The sequence below is a fragment of the Streptopelia decaocto genome, assembly GCF_964273445.1.
Source record: "Streptopelia decaocto genome assembly, chromosome: Z".
In the NCBI taxonomy this organism is placed as follows: Eukaryota; Metazoa; Chordata; class Aves; order Columbiformes; family Columbidae; genus Streptopelia; species Streptopelia decaocto.
In genome coordinates, this window is record NC_138657.1 from 53,576,396 (window position 1) to 53,594,630 (window position 18,235).

Here is an 18,235-nt window from a genome sequence, read left to right on the forward strand (position 1 = left end):
ACCTGGGGATTGGGAGCTCTTGCACTCAATGGAACGTGTCCTTAAAGCTCTGCCAGCTCTGTTCTGCTTCCTTGTCCCTGAGGGCAGTTTCCCAGGGGTCCTGTTCACTAACTCCTTGAAGAGCTGGAAGTTGACTTTCCTAAAATGCAGATCACTGATTAGCTCACTTGTACGGGTGACCATCAGGTGCAGTGTCACATCCCCCCTGGTAGGGCTGTCTCTTACCTGGCCTAGAAGTTATCCTCAGTGCATTCCAGGAGTCTCCTGGATTGCCTGCAGCTCACAATGCCACTTTTCCAGCAGATGTCAGGGTGGTTGAAGTCCCCCAGCAGGACAAGAGCCTGCAAGTGTGATGCCTCCTGTAGCTGGAGTAAGAAGGCTTCATCAGTAGCCTCCCCCGATTGGGCTGCCTGTCCCTTCTGAACAGCCTGTAGCCATCGATCACTGCACTCCAGTCATGGCATCTGTCCCACCAAGTCTCAGCAATGGCCATGAGGTCGTAGCCTTCTAGCCACAGGGTGTCTTCCAGCTCTTCCTGTTTGTTGCCCATGCTGTGTGCATTCATGTAGAGGTACTTCAGCTGGGCTGTTGGCTGTGTCTCGTTCTCAGAGGAAGGTCCCTTAATTATTTTGAAGTATTTTGCTGCTGGTTTCCTGTTGGCTTGTATTATCTCAGGAGCATAAGGCTTCAAGTGTGTTTCAGTGTGGCCAGTGTGTCTCAGAGCCACCGGCTGAGGGTACTCACTAGTATCCCACCCATTTCTCCTCGCATCTTGTCCCACAGGTTGTCATGGGCAAGCCTGATATCATCCCCCCTCCCCCAGCATGTGTAGTTTAAGGCCCTGTCAATGAGCCCCACTAGCTCATGAGCAAAGACCCTCAAAGACCTGTTTGAGAAAGGTGAGTCCCATCCAACACCAGCAAACTGTGCTGTGTAAACCATCCCATTATCAAAAATACCGCAAATTGTGACAGTGACACAAGCCACAGAGCCATGTATTAATTGACTGCATCCATCTCTTTCTTCTAATGTCACTGTCCACAACTGGAAGAAGAGAGGAGAGAATAACCTGTGCTCCCGATTCCCTTACCAACCATCCCAAAGCCCTGAAGTCTCTTTTGATTGCCCTTGGACTATGGGTTGCAGCTTCATCACCACCCACTTGGAAGACCAGGAATGGATAGTAGTCCGAGGGCAATACTGGGCTAGGAAGTTTTCTAGTGATGTCAACGTTGCCAGGTCTCATTGAGCTTTTCATCAACCAAAACCCCTGAGGCCTTCTCCTCAGGGCTGCTCTCAGCCCATTTTCTAGCCAGCCGGTATTTATGCTTTGAATTGCCCTGAACCAGATGCAGAACCTTGCACTTGGCCTTGCTGAACTCCTGAGGTTCACATGGGCCCACCTTTTGAAATTGTCCAGGTCCCTCTGGATGGTATCCCATCCCTCAGGTGTGTCAACAACTCAGCTTGTTGTCATCAGTAGACTTGCTGAAAGTGCACTCAATCCCACTGTCCATGTCTCCAATGAAGATATTAAACAGTGCCAATCCCAATATCTACACCTGAGGAACACAACTTGTCAAATTTCATCCCATTAATCATTGCCCGGTGCTCCCATCTATCCCACCTTGTCCCCCAAGAGGGTCTACAGCACCTCCCAGTTTGGTATCATCTGCAAACTTGCTAATGGTGCATTCGATTCCTGCATCTAGATCATTGGTAAATATATTGAATGGGACTGGCCTTAGAATTGAGCCATGAGGAACTGTGCTGGTGACCAGTTGCCAGCCAGATGCTTTTATAAACTGAGAGTTAAATCATTAATTTACGGATATGTTACCATATAAACAGCAGTTTCAGTGCTATACATTGAAATAAAAATATGTATACAAAACAGTGATTATTCTGTAGAAATCTGAAAAAGCTCTTTTTCCTGACAGCAAACACTGCTCACAATGGGAGAGTTAATGGTCTATGCTACACACATGATGGACTTCATCTGTTGACCATTGGCACAGATGATCGGATGCGACTCTGGAACAGCTCCACTGGAGAAAACACATTAGTAAGTTCTCAGGGATATTTGGTTATGTTTTTATTTTGCATACTTTTAGAAGGGTTATAATTCGTGTAATTGTCATTAGGACTTTGGATATTTATTCATTTTTATAAAGGATATAGCTGCTTTATCTCATCATTTAAGATTTAGTGAGCATTTTTTTTCCAGATTTCTCTTCTTGTTTCTACTTGTTATAAAGGACAGTATGAAGTAGCCTGTACCTAAAGATTGGATATGGTGACTTTAAATTCATTAATTTGTGACCATGGCTGAAAACATTGCAGACGGTAATGAAAACCTTAATATGCAGTGACTTTTGGTAGAATTTTTTTTTAACTATTAGCTGTCTGTGTGTTATCCACAGAGTACTTTTCCCTACCTGAGAGTTTCACTGATGGACTTCCTGGCTTTCTTACAACTTTTCTTGTGTTTTTGTGAAATCTCTCTTGTGGAGTTGTACAACAGTGTTAAAAAATATATCAATCCCCTTACATTTACCTTGCAATCAAATTGGGGTGTTGGGGGCAAATGAGGGAATTAAATCTCTACTGCTGCTCCAGTCCTTTCTATGCCTTTTTTTTTGCTGAAGGTTCCTGTTTTAATTTTCTGCTCAGTAAAGGAAATGTTTCCTGTGTTGTTTTTGAAAGAGGGACATACTAAGTCAGTCATTTTCCATGAAAATTTAGATAGTGGTGATTATGGTCTGTCATTGCTATCAGGAAAGGAAGACATTTTAGTCTACCTTAGAAGTATTTTACTTTGGCTGCTTAGTTTCAAAACACAGCAAAACCAATTACTTATAGACATATAAATGAAAGGACCTTGCTGTCTCCACACTACTCATATTTGCCAGCTTGTTCTCAGAACTTATATACAGACATATTTCTGTCTTTGTATTACCATCACCAAAGTAGATAATACAGTTTGTTCACTCTACTACCACCAGCTGGATCACTGTTATTTGTTTTTCTGTGCCTGTTAGTTCATTGACTTGTTTCATAGGCTATTTTGCAGTTCTTTGTATTTGGTGTGGAATAGCTTGATCCTGCCGTGCTTTTTCAAGTCCAGAATTATATTGTCCAGAGTACTGTATTTTCACATGTTGCCCAGAGGTATTGCTTAAAGTAATTTTAAGGCACCAGCAGACAAACACATGTACAGGTAATACAAGTTCACACTATAGTCTGTTTATTTCCCCAACTGGCCAGTCCTTTTGATCTCCATAATTTCTTTCTGTGGCTCTCCAAAGGTAGAGAAACTAAGGTATGCATGTGAATCTTTTTGAGCAATTAGACAAATTTGAGGCCTAGTGGATTGTTTGAGTTAGTAAGAGAAATGAATGTTGGAGTTGTGCACATATATCACAAAGAGGAGTAGAAAGTCTGGAGTATAAGAATAATCAAACAGGGAAGCCAGTTTTTTGTTTGTCTGGGTGCTTAAAGGACAAAGTCAGCTTTTAAGACCTTTATTTCGTTCTTGATTTGGCAGCATCCTTTCCTTTTCATTGTTCCTCTATCAAGCAGGAACATTTTTACGGAGTATATCCATATAATTTTCCCAGCTTTCATTCCTCCTTTTCATTGTGCATGCCTTTGTTATGAGTAGTGTTCTGGCTTGGGAATTGTTGTTGTTACAGCTCACATACTCTGGGAAGTAGTTTAATTGCTCTTTATCAGCACAGAAATATGCTTCTTAAAACAACTGGCATTAATAGGACTTATAACAGTCAATGTTTACAAACACTGTCTTTCTAAAATGAGCAGTGTATCCACAAAGGACATTACATGAACTCCACATCTCATGAAAATATCCTTTCAATACGAAAAATATCAACCTACTTGTATGCTAATCAAACTCTTTGCATACATTTTGATGATGATTGAGAGAGATTTTCTGCTTTATATTGTACTTTTCTTACATAAGTGCTCTTTGTTATGAAACATCATACTTCAAAAATAGAGCAACAAGTAGTCTTCTTCCTTGCCTGGCTTATGCTGACTGATACTTATATTTGCCTCAAACTTCGAACTCACCAGGTTCAATAAAGCCAAGTGCAAGATCCTACACCTGGGCCAGGGCAATGCCCAGTATCAATACAGGCTGGGAGATGAAGGGACTGAGAGCAGCCCTATGGGGAAGGACTTGGGGGCAATGGTAAATTGAAAGCTGGACATGAACTGGCAATATGAGCTTGCAGCCCAGAAAGCCAGTTGTATCTTGGGCTGCATCAAAAGGAGCGTGGCCAGCAGGTCGAGAGAGGTGATTCTGCCCCTCTACTCTGCTCTGGTGAGACCCCACCTGCAGTTCTGTGTCCAGCTCTGGAGCCCTCAGTACAGGAAAGACATGGACATGTTGAAGAGGGCACAGAGGAGGCCACAAAAATGATCAGAGGTCTGAAACACCTCTCCTGTGAGGACAGTTTGGGAGAGTTGGGGTTTTTCAGCCTGGAGAAGGCTCTGGGAAGACCTTACTGCAGCTGTTCAGTACGTAAAAGGGGCCTATATCAAAGATGGGGACAGACTTTTTAGTAGAGCCTGTTGCAATATGACAAAGGCTAACCGTTTTAAACTAAAAGAGAGTAGATTTAGACTAGAGATAAGGAAGAATTTTTTTACAATGAGGGTGGTGAAACACTGGCACAGGTTGCCCAGAGAGGTGGTAGATGCCCCATCCCTGGAGACAGTCAAGGCCAGGCTGGATGGGGCTCTGAGCGAACTGATCCAGCTGAAGATGTCCCTGCTCATTGCAGCTGGGTTGGACTAGATGAGGTTTGAAGGTCCCTTCCAGCCTGAATGATTCTGTGATTTATAGCTGTATACTGTTGTGTGTAAGGAGTTCTTTTAATAATTTTCTCTCAAGTATTAAAAATATTATGTTGGATCATCTAGGAAAATGTTTAAGGTGATAATTCTTAAGTTCTGATTTCAGAGATAACTTAGGTGCTCACTGTAAATCTGGCATGGAACAACAGCCTGTGCAAATTCTTTTACTGTGTGGAACTGCTGATTTCTAGGCATGTCTTTATTTTCCTTTCCTAAAGTTAATATTAAGGAGACTGAACTTAAATGAACAGAAAAATTATTCCTTGATAGGCATCTGTAACTGGAAATCTCAAAAGTTGTATTCACATTGGGAAGCTTACAATTAATTTTACTAGGTATTAAAGAAGAAATGAAATTGATCTTTTTAGATAAAATTATTTCCTGTAGTTTTAGTTAGCTGTTAACTGCATAATCCTTCATTTTACAGGTGAATTATGGGAAAGTCTGTAATGAAAGCAGAAAAGGACTCAAATTCACCATCTCCTGTGGCTGTAATCCAGAGTTTGCCTTTGTACCATATGGTAGCACCATTGCTGTTTATACAGTTTTCACAGGAGAACTGATCACTATGCTTCGAGGGCATTATAGCACTGTCTACTGCTGTGTATTTCAACCTAATTTTCAGGTAAGCTATGTACAAACAATATTCCAGACAACCTGGAATATTTATACAGATTGTCAAACTGTTTGCAGAAAAAGTATTAACTTTTCAGGGATGTGCTTTAATCAAAGGTCTTGATGTAAGAGGGAATTTTGTGGCCCATGTGTCAAGCAAGATAATTTTGCTCACATTCTGGGGATGGCTCCTTCTATATTGGGTGCCTTCCACTATTCATTTCATCTTACATAGGTAACCTTTCGATATACCTACAGTAAGTTTTTGGTTTATATTGTCATTAATAAATTTTATGCATTAAGGCTTTTGCATGTGTTCTGTAAGACTGAAGAGGAGGCATTTGTCTTTCTCTGAGATACCCAAGACTAATCACAGTAAGAAAGAATGTGAAGTGCATTTAGGCAAAGTGCATTAGTGTTTCTATTGGTACTGAGAAACCTCTCAAGTACTTTGCTAAGGTGATCTTGTTCAAATGCCTGTAGTTAAAGCAATCACTGGATGTATGGACAGTTTATATGAAGGGTTGAGAACATAATGAGCTTTTTAAAATTAATTTGAGAACATTTCACCTAAGAAATACCATAGCATTACAAGGACTCAGGATATTGACAGTCTTTTTTACTTTTCCTCTGCCTTTTTAATTCTTTTTTTTTTCTCCCCCTATGGTATGTTTTTCTCTTGCAATAAAGGACTTAAGGATAACAAAGCTTAATTTGTTATGAGGTACTTTACAACAGATTGTTCTTACAGCTTGTGGTGTGGCAAGGGCACAGTGGATGTTAGTGTGGATTTTAAAGCTGTAACAGAGTTGCCCTCGGGTGTTGAGGGTTGTACTTCATGTTCCAGCTCATCCTTTCTCATCTTTTGTTTCTGAAATTTCAGGGAGAAATATTTCAGGGAGAAGTATTTGATGCAAAAGGGGCATGTGGATATCTTTCATGTCTTCTCATACAATACATCATAGAAGTTAATCCGGTAGCTCTTGCTTTGAGTCCAGTAACTTTTTCTGAAACAATGTTTCCTTATCACTGAGATGGACTTCACTGAAATTTTTGTCACATTAGGGATGAGGCAATTAGAGCCCAAGCTAATATGCCTTGCTAGACCTGGAAAGCAGTTATGGCATGAATAGGCAGTGAGATACGAGATCCGCTGAAAGGTGGAATACTCACATTATAACTAAGGCACATCTTTTCTGGGCTATTCTTCACTAGCTTAAAAAGCTATGGTGTTTTTAAGAATAGTTTCCAAACAAAAATGCTAGTGTGTTTATATTAAGTCATTTTTGGTGTTCTTTTTGAAAAGCTGAAGAGGTGAGTCTCATTACATTTCATTGTAAAACATGTTTTCCAGCCCTGGAAATGCATACCTGTTTAGAATGTCTCTGTCTTGGCTTTTAAGATCCTTAGAAAAGGATCACTTGCGTGAGCATGCACACCAATAACTGCATCAGTCACTGTAGCTATAGATTTATGTTGGCAACAACTTCATTTGTTTATCTGTTGCAATTTCTGATTCTTTTCCAGAATCATCCTCTTCCACAGTTCAGTTCTGTATTCTAGAAGTGTGACTGGATTAGTTTTTTCTTTAAATGTTCTGTGTTTAGTTGCATTAAATTGTTACTCTGGAATAACATTACTATAGTTAGTGTGTCAACATCAAAGGGAGTGGTAGTGTTATTTTGACTGTTTTCATACCTGTATTTCCAAATTGCTCCTTCTGGCTTGAAACAATTAAGTACATTACATTCATTAGTCTTCATATATTACCAGTAGAAGTGATGATTTCCCAGTTAACACTCCTTTTCTGAGAATGCAGTTATCTGTAAAATCTGTTGTATTTTGCTCTTGCAATCAATATTAAATCCATATGTTAAAAAATTATTCAGAGCCATGCTTTTATATTTTCAGTTACTAGTTGTAAATAAAATCAGTTTTGCTTGCCAAACCTGCTTTATTGCAAACTGTGTTGACATTTTTTTATATTCCTACATCTTGACTCTACGGTACCTGAATCATTTAATCCCTTAATCATTTAATCACCTTGTTTCCCTTGTCAGTTAGTTCATTTGAATCTGTATCATTCCACATTTTTTTTTTTTCCTGAATGAGTGGCATATTAGCTCACTTTCAACTTCATAGTATGTCAATATGTATTAAAACATCATTAACTCAAGCAAGCTGGAAGTTTTCTTAGACAACTCTTTGAAGTCGCTCTGATGTGTAGGTATGGATCTACTGGTGAAATGTGTAGCAGATGGCTTTCTAACATTTTTCTTACTTATTAGAACATTTGAAATTAATACACTATCTTCATATGAAAAAAGGTCTACGTCTTTTCTTCAGAGTTTATACCATTTCCATCTAGTAGTGAGTCTCTGTTGTTAAGAGTTTTTTCATGTTAACGGTCTTCTAAACTTTCTGCTGTCTTTAACCCCACTGAGTGATTTTTGTCCTACCCATCTCCAAATTTGGTCATTAGAATTTCCTACTATTTTTTTCTGTGTTTGAAACTTCTGATTGATTTTGGCTGCTGCCAGTCCCTCACATTCTTTCTGTTCATTAACTGTATTTTAACCACTATCTTTGTTTCACCTCATAGCTGAAATAGGCTCTAAAAGTAACTTCAGCTTTGTACCAATTATGTAGTAATATTTGAGGTGAGAAGTGTCTTCTGTTTGCTCAGAACCGTGTAATCAAATATGATTACTGATACCCAAACAACTAGCTATTTGCAGTCCAATTATATTAGTCTTTGTTCTTATGAGGCCCAAATTAATGAGCAAGTTTGTGTGGAATACCTTTTGTGTTTGAGATATTTTGTGGAGCTGTCTCCACGGAGTGGTGTGAGATTTCATTGATTTGTGTATATATGCCTTTTGAGGTCCAGAGACTAGACCCAAAAAATCCACTATATTATGTATCCATTATATATATGTAAACTTATTAATAAGATGTTAGTCTGCCTGAATAGTAAGAACTGCAGAATTTGATCCTTTTTAAAGAGCCATTGATTTCATAGGAGGTCAGCGATTTCAAGGATGGTGTGGAAGGGGAAATCTTCATTGTGCAATGTCTTAGATGATGTTTACTGTTGGATTTAATATGCTAGATACCATTGTGCCCTATTAGCTGCTTAAAATAATTTAAGTAAACAAATGAGAACTGCACTTCTCTTTCAGAAAAAGAACTGGAGTAAAGCACCATGCACAAATAACATGTAATAAATATTAGGTATGCATCAGGAGGCAATTTTGCTTTAAATTATACCTACTTCTATTGTTCAAGAAATTACAGTGACATTTGCAAAGGTATTTGGCAAATCCAGTGGCAGTCTAATAAGTAAAGATAACTAAAAGTTAAATCAAGTTATATTTGCAATCTGTCCTCAGAGTCTTAAAGCATAATATTTCCATATATTGTACCATAAACATGCATCGAGTATGTTTGTAGTACAGTGTATGTGTATGTCCTATACTGTTGCATAAACAGGCATGGAGCACACTGGCTGTTCTTTTGACTGACTTAAGGTATGAGTCACCATTTCAAATTGTAATAATTAATTGTAAGTATTACTTAATGCAGTGGATATGAACTGGAGATCTTGCAATGCCAGGATCAGAAAGTGAGACAAGTGACAATAAAGATTAAGTGGAAGTATACTGATGTCACCATGACATTGCTCACAAGGACAGATTTTCACACAATCATAGAATCATTTAGGTTGAAAAAGACCTTTAAGATCGTCAAGTCCAATCAGTAACCTAACGCTACCAAGTCTGCCACTAAACCATGTCCATAAGCAGCACATGTACACATCTTCTAAACACCTCCAGGGATGATGACTCAAACACTTCCCTGGACAGTCTGTTCTAATGCTTGACAACTCTCTCTGTGAATAATTTTTTCCTAATATCCAATCTAAACAAGCCCTGGCACAACTTCAGGCCTTGCCATTTGTCCAATCCTTTTTTACTGGGGAGAAGAAACCAACACGCTCTGTGCCACAACCTCCTTTCAGGTAGTTGTAGACAGCGATAAGGTCTCCCCTCAGGCTCCTTTTCTCGAGGCTAAACAGCCCCAGTTCCCTCAGCTGCTCCTCATCAGACTTGTGTTCCATACCCTTCACCAGTTTTGTTGCCTTTCTCTGCACTCTCTCCAGCACCTCAATGTCTTTCTTGTAGTGAGGGGCCCAAAACTGAACACAGGATTTGAGGTGCAACCTCACCAGTGCTGAGTACAGGGATCGGTCACTTCCCTGGTCCTGCTGGCCACACTATTCCTGATACAAGCCAGGATGCTGTTGGCATTTCTGGCCACCTGGGCACACTGCTGTCTCATGTTCAGCCACCTGTTGATCAACACCCCCAGGTCCTTTTCTGCCAGGCAGCTTTCCAGCCACTCTTTGGCAAGCATGGGAGGTTTTAAAGTTCTAGTGATAGTCTTTATCCTGTCAAAGGCAGGAGGCCTGAGTAGAGTACTGCTGACAGGATGAAGTGGGACCTATACCTTGGTGTAACTTTGACCTGTCTTCTTTTAAGCAAGATGAGAAGGGTGTTTCCTCTCTCATGAGGATATGAACTCTAACCTTGTGTGTGTTTTACGCCTGAATAACTTCATGCATGGGACCAGTTCTACAAAAATGTCAACTCTCTTGAATAAGATTACCCACATAAATGGGTATTTATAGGAATTAGGCATTAAGTTCCTGCACTGTCAGCATAACTCATGCAGTTCTAGAATTAAGGATACGTAATACAGGAGACTTTCTGCAAAGACAGAACTGTAATAATTTATTTAGCTTATGTTAAATCAGCATATTAATAATGTGCACGGAGTTGCTAGTTTAGTGTAAAAACCGATGTACTTAAAGCAAGGCTTTCATACTGTCAGCCTGAATACAGAAAAGTACTTTATGTGTTTCACTCAAGAAGTTTACACACACAGCAAAACTCAAGTGTTGTGAGACATGGCATATAATATGCAGAAGTATGATTCAAGATTGAAAGCATATGAGAGTATTTTCATGAATGTTCATGTAAGTGGAACTCTGGAAAATAGAAGTATTAGTGCAAAATTTACTGCAAAGATGGTGCAGTGTTTCTTATTACTAAAATTTCCTTAGTTTAAAGTGGCAGAGAACTCTGTGTTTCCTTTAATAAAGAACTAAGAAAACTAAGCTGTATTTGACTGTTAGCTATTTGGTGTAGAGGCGTTTGCTTCCATGTGTTTGCAGGGTGCCTTGCACAATAGGATCTCAGTCTTTAGTCATTACCATAATAAACAGAGTTATTTTTATTAAAAATAACAAATTTTCTTTCTGATCTCTGCCTTCCCAACAGGATGCAGGCTTCAAATTGTTCTTTCTTTTTTCTTTTCCCTCCCTAGGCATACTGAAACTACATTGACCTAATATGCCTTTGCTCCATACTTATGCACTCTTCTAACATGTGTAACTAGGTGCTTTTGAGTTGATTTGTATTTTTTAGTCAAAATTTTTTTTTCCTTTTTTTTCCCCCTTTTTTCTTCTCCCTTGGATGTAATTAATCTCTTAAGCTTCCTAACTGTTACCATACACGTTGTTTCAAGAGACATGACAAAAAAATCTCAAGTAATAAAGTTCATTTAAAAGTGGGTGGTGCTGTTTTGGTGAGCAATCTGGGAAAAATATAAAAACTTCTTTTGTTTTGGCATGTCATTTGAAGTACCGATTATCAAGATTATAGTACAAATTAGAAATTGTATATTCCCCTTCATTTTAAAATAAATATTTAATACAGGGTTTTTTTCCAACACTGTATTCAGGAAATTTATGTAAAAGTAATTTTTGCTTGCTGTTTTAAAGGAACTTTATAGTGGTAGCAAAGACTGCAATATCCTTGCATGGATACCATCTCTTCGAGAGTCAGTTCCTGATGACATTTCTGAAAAGGTAATGAACTTAGGAGTTTGAACTATACTTTTTATGGCTGTAATGCTTGGGGGAGTGTCATAGGAATTAAATATTAAGTATGTGTTTCACCATCAAAATTTGTAACTTCCTGATTAAAAGGAGAATAATCTATTGTTTCTGTGCAATCTTTTGATTGTGTGGGGTTTCAAGAGGATGTTTTCTCTCATAGTCTTGTAAAATCTTTTGCAGACTTGTAGCTTTTCAATTAAAATTGTCATTTGGCTATCAGTCTTTAAACTTTTATTTCATTTCCCTTAATTTCTGTACTGCTTTCTGTAGTTTATGCTATTTTAGAGTAGGAAGGATACCAAAGATTGTATTTTAAATTGTTTATAATGTACTCTGTATTAAACAGTGAGATGAGGGATGCCACGTTTCATACCCAAATATTTTTGATGCAGAAATATAATAAAGACTATTCTAATCTATCTTATTTTAGTGTCTGAGGCAAAATATTCAGGCTGTTACAGGGAAGATCATATGTAACATTGTTTTCCAAGAGAGTAATTTATTTTTTCTTGGTATTAGAGCTGAGTAAAAAAAAAAAGAAAAAAAGAAAAAAAAAAATATCAATGAACAGCTTGAAGGGGGGAAAAATTCTAGATTTCTAGATTTTAACCTGGACACACGACTGGCTCATATTCAGCCACTGTCAGTCAACACCCCCAGATCCCTCTCTGCCAGGCAGCTTTCCAGCCACTCTTCCCCGAGCCTGTAGCGCTGCCTGGGGTTGTTGCGACCCAAGTGCAGGATCCGGCACTTGGCCTTGTTAGACCTCATACAATTGGTCTCAGCCCAGGGATCCAGTCAGTCCAGATCCCTCTGTATGGCCTTCCTACCCTCTAGCAGATGAAAACTCCCACCCAACTTGGTGTCATCTGCAAACTTGCTAAGGGTGCACTCAATCCCATCTTCCAGATCACTGATAAAAATGTTAAACAGAACTGGCCCCAATATTGAGAGGGTGACGAAGCTGGTGGGGGGTCTGGAGCACAAGTCTGATGAGGAGCAGCTGAGGGAACTGGGGCTGTTCAGCCTGGAGAAAAGGAGGCTGAGGGGAGACCTTATCACTGTCTACAACTATTGCTGGGGATGTTCGAAAGGCATTTAGATGAGGTTCTTAGGGACATGGTTTAGTGCTAGAGTTTGGTTCAGGTTGATGATCCTGAGAGTCTCTTCCAACCAAAATTATTTTACGAAACCATTCACAGAATCAGAGTCTGCCAGACTGTCTTAATGTTAAAAAAATCAGGATATGTTAATGTTTTGGTTGATAGCATGCAAAAATTCCATTTTAAAAATTTCTGAAATATTGCATTTTGGATGGGGAAATGATAAGAGGCATAAAATTTTTGTAACATTTCCGTGGTAAGACAGCTGATTTGAAAACTATCATACACTTAAGCAAAGCAGAAAAAAGTAATTTCAAACATTAAATACTCTAAATCCAAAATGTGTTCGGTTTACCTGAAATTAATATTTTTAATGTAACTGAGAATTTTGATGTGTGAATTGCTTTTTCTTAGTCTGAAAAACAAACCCACAGCAACAGGGTCATTTACCCAGCTCTGAATAGTACCACCCCTTTAAATTTGACATGCTGGAGGTATGTAAGATGTACCATTGTTCCAAAATCTGTTAAGCTACAGCTGCTTTTTACAAACACTGTAGATGAGCACTGCCTCTGAGAGAAGGGGTTCTGCTGTCCACAGCCCACCAGTTCCTGCTCCCTCTCATGTGGTGGAACAGTCATTTGAGTGCCTTAATGACTAGAATCTGAACTTAGGATGGAAGTAAACAAGAAAATAATTTTACTCCAAGTCAAAAACTGTGATTCAGTGTACTCCATAGCGGCACAAACCCTGTAGCTTGACCCTAGGGGGCTAAGGTGAGAAATAGTTGTTGGATGCAGTTAGAAGCCAGGACTACTTTTTGAGGCAGTGCCAGGCTAGGGAAATTACAGAAATTATGGTTTAAAACCAGTGATACAAAACATACATAGTAATATCAAACTGTTACATGTTACACCAGACATTTGTGAAACTTCTGGTCACTGCTCCAGATATTTTTTTTGTTAAATTTTATTTAAAGTACTATTTCTTTTTATAATTTATCCTGTCTGTAATCAGTGAAATGGCCCAAGAAATGATTGAAAAAATGCAGCACCAGTGAGACACACAATAGTTTGGCCACATATAGTAGTTTATTTGTTTTTAGTATTTTTAGTATTTTAGTATTTTTAATTAAGCAAACCACTGAGAGAATTTTTATTTTCTTTAGTCTCTGCCTCAACAGCATTTAAATCCAGCATATGAAGACGCATGGAGCAGCAGTGATGATGAAAGCTGAATTTCAATTATGTGCTGATATAAAATTGACATTCAGACACTGTGTTCATGGACTTTGTCTACAGAATTGGATATTGTTGGATTTATTGCAACTGGATTTTTGGTAAAGTTCTATGAGAGCAAGATCCTTTGGAAATAAGTTTCCACTGTTCCCTGTGTTCTTTCTTCACTGTTGCAGTTAAATCTAAAGGATTACTTTTTCAGACTCACTGACTTTTTATACTTACACTTATGCATTGATATACTTTATTCAGTGTTGAACAGCTGTTAAAGGAAAAATAAAAGCCCTTGGGACCAATAATATTGCATTGTTTCTGGTATAATTAATACGTAAGGAGATAATATCTTCATTTCATGATACAGAGAATTTTGCCTAAAGGAGGACTAGCTCAGGGATACTTCCGGCTTATTTTTATCCATGTCTAGATGGAGCAGACTGTGTCCATTTTCAAGCGCTTATGTGGTGTGGGAGACAACAGGATTTTTTTACCTGTTCTTTGCATTTTCAGTATTGCATAACATTCTTCATAAATGCAGTATTAAGTTCAGAAAGAGGTATAGCTGGGATCGTCTATTAAAATTCTTATATGGTGACCCCATCAACTGCTATCTGAGTCTGTCCCAGAAAGTTAATAGTAGGAAGCTAGTTTAGAGTTTTTGTTAGCATGTTCGATTTATGAATCTCTTGCACTTCCCTAGCCAGCATGAAGAATTCCTGGACAGAAACAGGCTTGAAGCACAGTACAAGGCAGAAACTGTATCACATTTCAAGTTAAAAATATCACACATAGCTCTTAAAAACTGTTTTAATCAGAATTTGTGGTCATAATGACTTTTCTGTTTTGAAAGGGAGGAGCTTTGTGGGGTTATTGTCTCATTTCAATCACTAGTGTGTGCTTCAGAAATAGTATAGTCATCCATCAGAGAGCAGAGTTAGAGGTGCCCATCAAATATAGGTGCAGCTCTATAAAGGAAAAATTCCTTCCAAAACAGAGCAGATATTAGGACCACAAATTCAGACAAGAGGAAAAAAATATTGTGCAAATAAACAAAATATAATAATTTAATCTTTGCATAGTGTGTATTCTATGATTATGCATTTTGGAATTAATTCATTGTGCTTCCATATTCTAATATCTGTACAAGATATGGGCTGTCAGTTCCAAGTACTAAGCCAATGGTGACAGTTACAACTATGCATCTCTTGCCTGTGAGTAAGTTAAATGAGATAATTAAATCTGAGTCTTCCCCTTCATTTTCACTTATTCTGCTTCTATCCTTATAGCATTTATTTTCTTAGTGTCAGAGCTCTTTTAAAGACAGAAATGCAGGAAGTAGGTTAGTATAGACTTAATTGCAATTCCCATCCTTTTGTCAGAAAAAAACGAACAAACAAAAAAAACCCCACAAAAAACAACAAACCCACACCACATCTGAAAATCTGGTCAGGTGTCAAAAGGGGTGCTGTATTCATGTTGAAATAATGTTATTCACTTGGGAGGTATGTGGCTGATAGCTGGATACTAAGTTCCTGTTAAAAACAGTAACAAAGTTGAGTTTAAAGAGAGAAGTTAAGCTGGAAGGGACTGCACCAATCAAGGTAGTGGTACTGGGATTTAGGAGTCATCCTCTATCAGAATACATAGAGAAGTGCTTTCATCTTTTCAGGCTGTTTCAGGAACTGACTATTGCTTAGAAGACTTGCTTTTCCTGCCAAGAAAGAGATTTTTATTTGAGCTTGATACAGCAAGTACCAAAAGATGGAAAAGAATGTCTTTGTTCTTACATGAGATCAAAGAATTTCCTTTCCATTCTGGCCTAAGGAAACAATGGAGGTGGGAGTCAGTCTAAGCCAGCCCAGCTGAAGAAATCCAGAGAGCCTAAGACAAGCTTCCTTCAGCTGAGTGAAAGTTGAGTTCTGTAGGGACAGTAAAATAGGACTTTGATTATTTATGTCTAGGTTATGATGCTCAGAAAGAATCTGGTGTTGAGACATCCAGGCAATAACCTGGTTTTCCTCCTATACGCAGACCTGGAAGAATATAAGTATGGTTAACTCTGAAGTATTGGGACAAAAAAGTTAATACCATGTGCCTACCTCACTTTGCCCTTTTCTCTGTCCCCAAGAAACTGATTCTTAGACACAGACTGGCAAGAGTGAAAATGTAGGGATTTGTTTGCCACTATTTTTTTTCTTTTTTTGCACTGTTTGGATTTATAGTCAGGCCATGCTTCTCACTGCATAAAACATCTGGGTTTCTCTAATGAAAAATCAGTTCCTCATATGCTCAGACACCTTAGGGCTCAGAGTTTAAGACTCCTGCCATTGTAAAGCTGAAAAATTCTTACATTTGGGAACATTAGAAGAACTGACTATTTCATTTTTTCCTTTACCCTTGTGTTATAGTCCTTATCCTACCTTGAATGGAGTTACAGAGCTACATATAAAAAGACACATATATATAGGTACACAGAACATAAAAATAAATTTAAAATGCCAGTGCTTTGGCACCATTGGAAGGTAGTTCTTGGTTTTATTCCTACCTCATTTTTAATGTAAGTGAAGCTCTAGTGCATACAGTTGAGAATGGTAAGCTCTTTGGTGCACATCGGCCTAGGATCTGCCACAATGACCAGATAATCCTACTGTTAGCTTAGTACAAGTAAAGTATGAGATACATAGTGAAGTTATGGGCATACCAGTTAAACTGTGGGAAGTGTCCAGCTGTGTATTTTTGGCATGTAAAATGTAGGAATTGACATGGTTAAAGTAGTCTATAAAGAAAAAGAGCTTGAGTATTGGCCATGTGCTTAGCCTCAGCCATGTGTCCTGAGGTTTTGACACCTGAGAGACATTCTTAAAGGCAGTATATTTGTTTCAGTGGACAGCAGCTAGTGTTTATAATACCCGACTAAATAAAAGTATGTCAAACATATAAATAAAGTTATTTTGTGTAGTTAAAACTGAGTTATGAAAAGAACATAATTCCTTTCATCCTCCTCTCGGTTTTGTTTTATTCTATTTTATTAAAAAAGTGGGATGAAGGATAAAAAGGGATGACTGAGTGGCCAGGAATTCAGGCAGGTGCACATCTACTCCCCACAGCTTCATCCCTTCTAATTGTATCTGTGTGCTGTGCAGTCAGCTTTACCCACCAGCCCACATGTTCTGCACAGATGACAGCTAACTGATGTCATCCACCATGCTGGCAACCCTTAACCACCTCCAGTCCTGCCAAATTCCACCAAGCCCAAGAGACTGGAAAAAAATATTTTAGGCTATTAAGGAAGCTTTCTGTTTACATATGAAAGAATTTTTTAATTGCACAGTCATACAGCATTGTTCTGTATTTTCATTTTATCACCATTTGCTTTCAAATTAAGGCAGAAAGAAATGAGGACGCTTTTAGTTATGCATTTTAGCTTTGTGCTAAGAAGGAGACTTTCAGTCTGTACACTTGGAAGATTACAAAGCCACCCTTTTCTCACAGCTGTGGGACAGAGATGCATTTGTGATCCCCAACAGGTTTTACAGTAATTTTCCTCATGCCAAACTGGAGATTAAAATCCATTTAAATCAGTCCAAACAGTTATTTTTACAACCATATGTTTGTAATCTAGAGTTTAAGCAAGAGTGGGATAATTTATTCAACAACAAAAATAATTTGCCTTTGTTTTATACAAAATAGATTAATGTGAGAGGCAGAGAAGTGAGAGGTTATTAAAACATTTTTTTGCTGTTCTCAGCAGCCACTTTTGAAAGGTACTGAACATTTTCCTTTTCTATTGACTGCAAAGCATTTATTTATTTAACAGGATACTTGCTTCATATTAGTTACAGGTCTTAGAATTGTTAAAACATCCTATAGAAAATTTGGAATAATATTTTTAGAAAAGTTCCAAAAACATTCATAATAAATGAAGAAAGATATTATGCTCTTGCTGGAGATCATTGGCAAGAATAGACTTACATTTGGTAGCCAGCCAGTTCCATTTGTATTTAAAATTTAAAGCTGACTCTTAATCCTCTGCTTTGGTAGTTCAGGATGGCCTCTGAAAGAACTGTAGCTATGATATTAATGCCTACCTGCAATGTTTTACTTTCATCTACATGAATATATCTTGCTCTGTATAGTGGATTTCAGTCTGCCAGCACCAATTGAAGAAAGGGAGGGTAACCTTTGAAAAAGAAAGAGAAAAAAATATAATCTTTTCCTCCGACTTGGGATACGTCTGTTCTGCAAGGCAGCAGCAAAATGCAGAGATGTTAACTCTCTCTTACATGAGCAACCTCACCACAGGCTGATGGACCTTGCTGGGATGCTGCATCCATTCACCTACGGCAAGAATACCTTGTTAGTGTGTTAATACGCTTCTTTCCTATTTTCTGTAGATATGCTGTGTCAACAGGGCACAGTGAATGCAGCAGTTTGGGGAG

The 18,235-nt window shown here is 38.3% G+C and overlaps 1 protein-coding gene across 1 annotated transcript in view; it reads left to right on the forward strand.

Annotated features, from left to right (window-relative positions):
- The window catches only part of ERCC8 (ERCC excision repair 8, CSA ubiquitin ligase complex subunit), a 32,555-nt gene extending 17,610 nt beyond the window's left edge, over positions 1-14,945 (forward strand). The window contains exons 9-12 of the mRNA XM_082074611.1: positions 1,941-2,065; positions 5,309-5,506; positions 11,342-11,428; positions 13,730-14,945. Of these exons, the coding sequence (XP_081930737.1) occupies positions 1,941-2,065; positions 5,309-5,506; positions 11,342-11,428; positions 13,730-13,798 (479 nt within the window). The 3' untranslated portion in view covers positions 13,799-14,945. The remainder of the gene's footprint in view (positions 1-1,940; positions 2,066-5,308; positions 5,507-11,341; positions 11,429-13,729) is intronic.
- Positions 14,946-18,235: the final 3,290 nt, after the last annotated feature.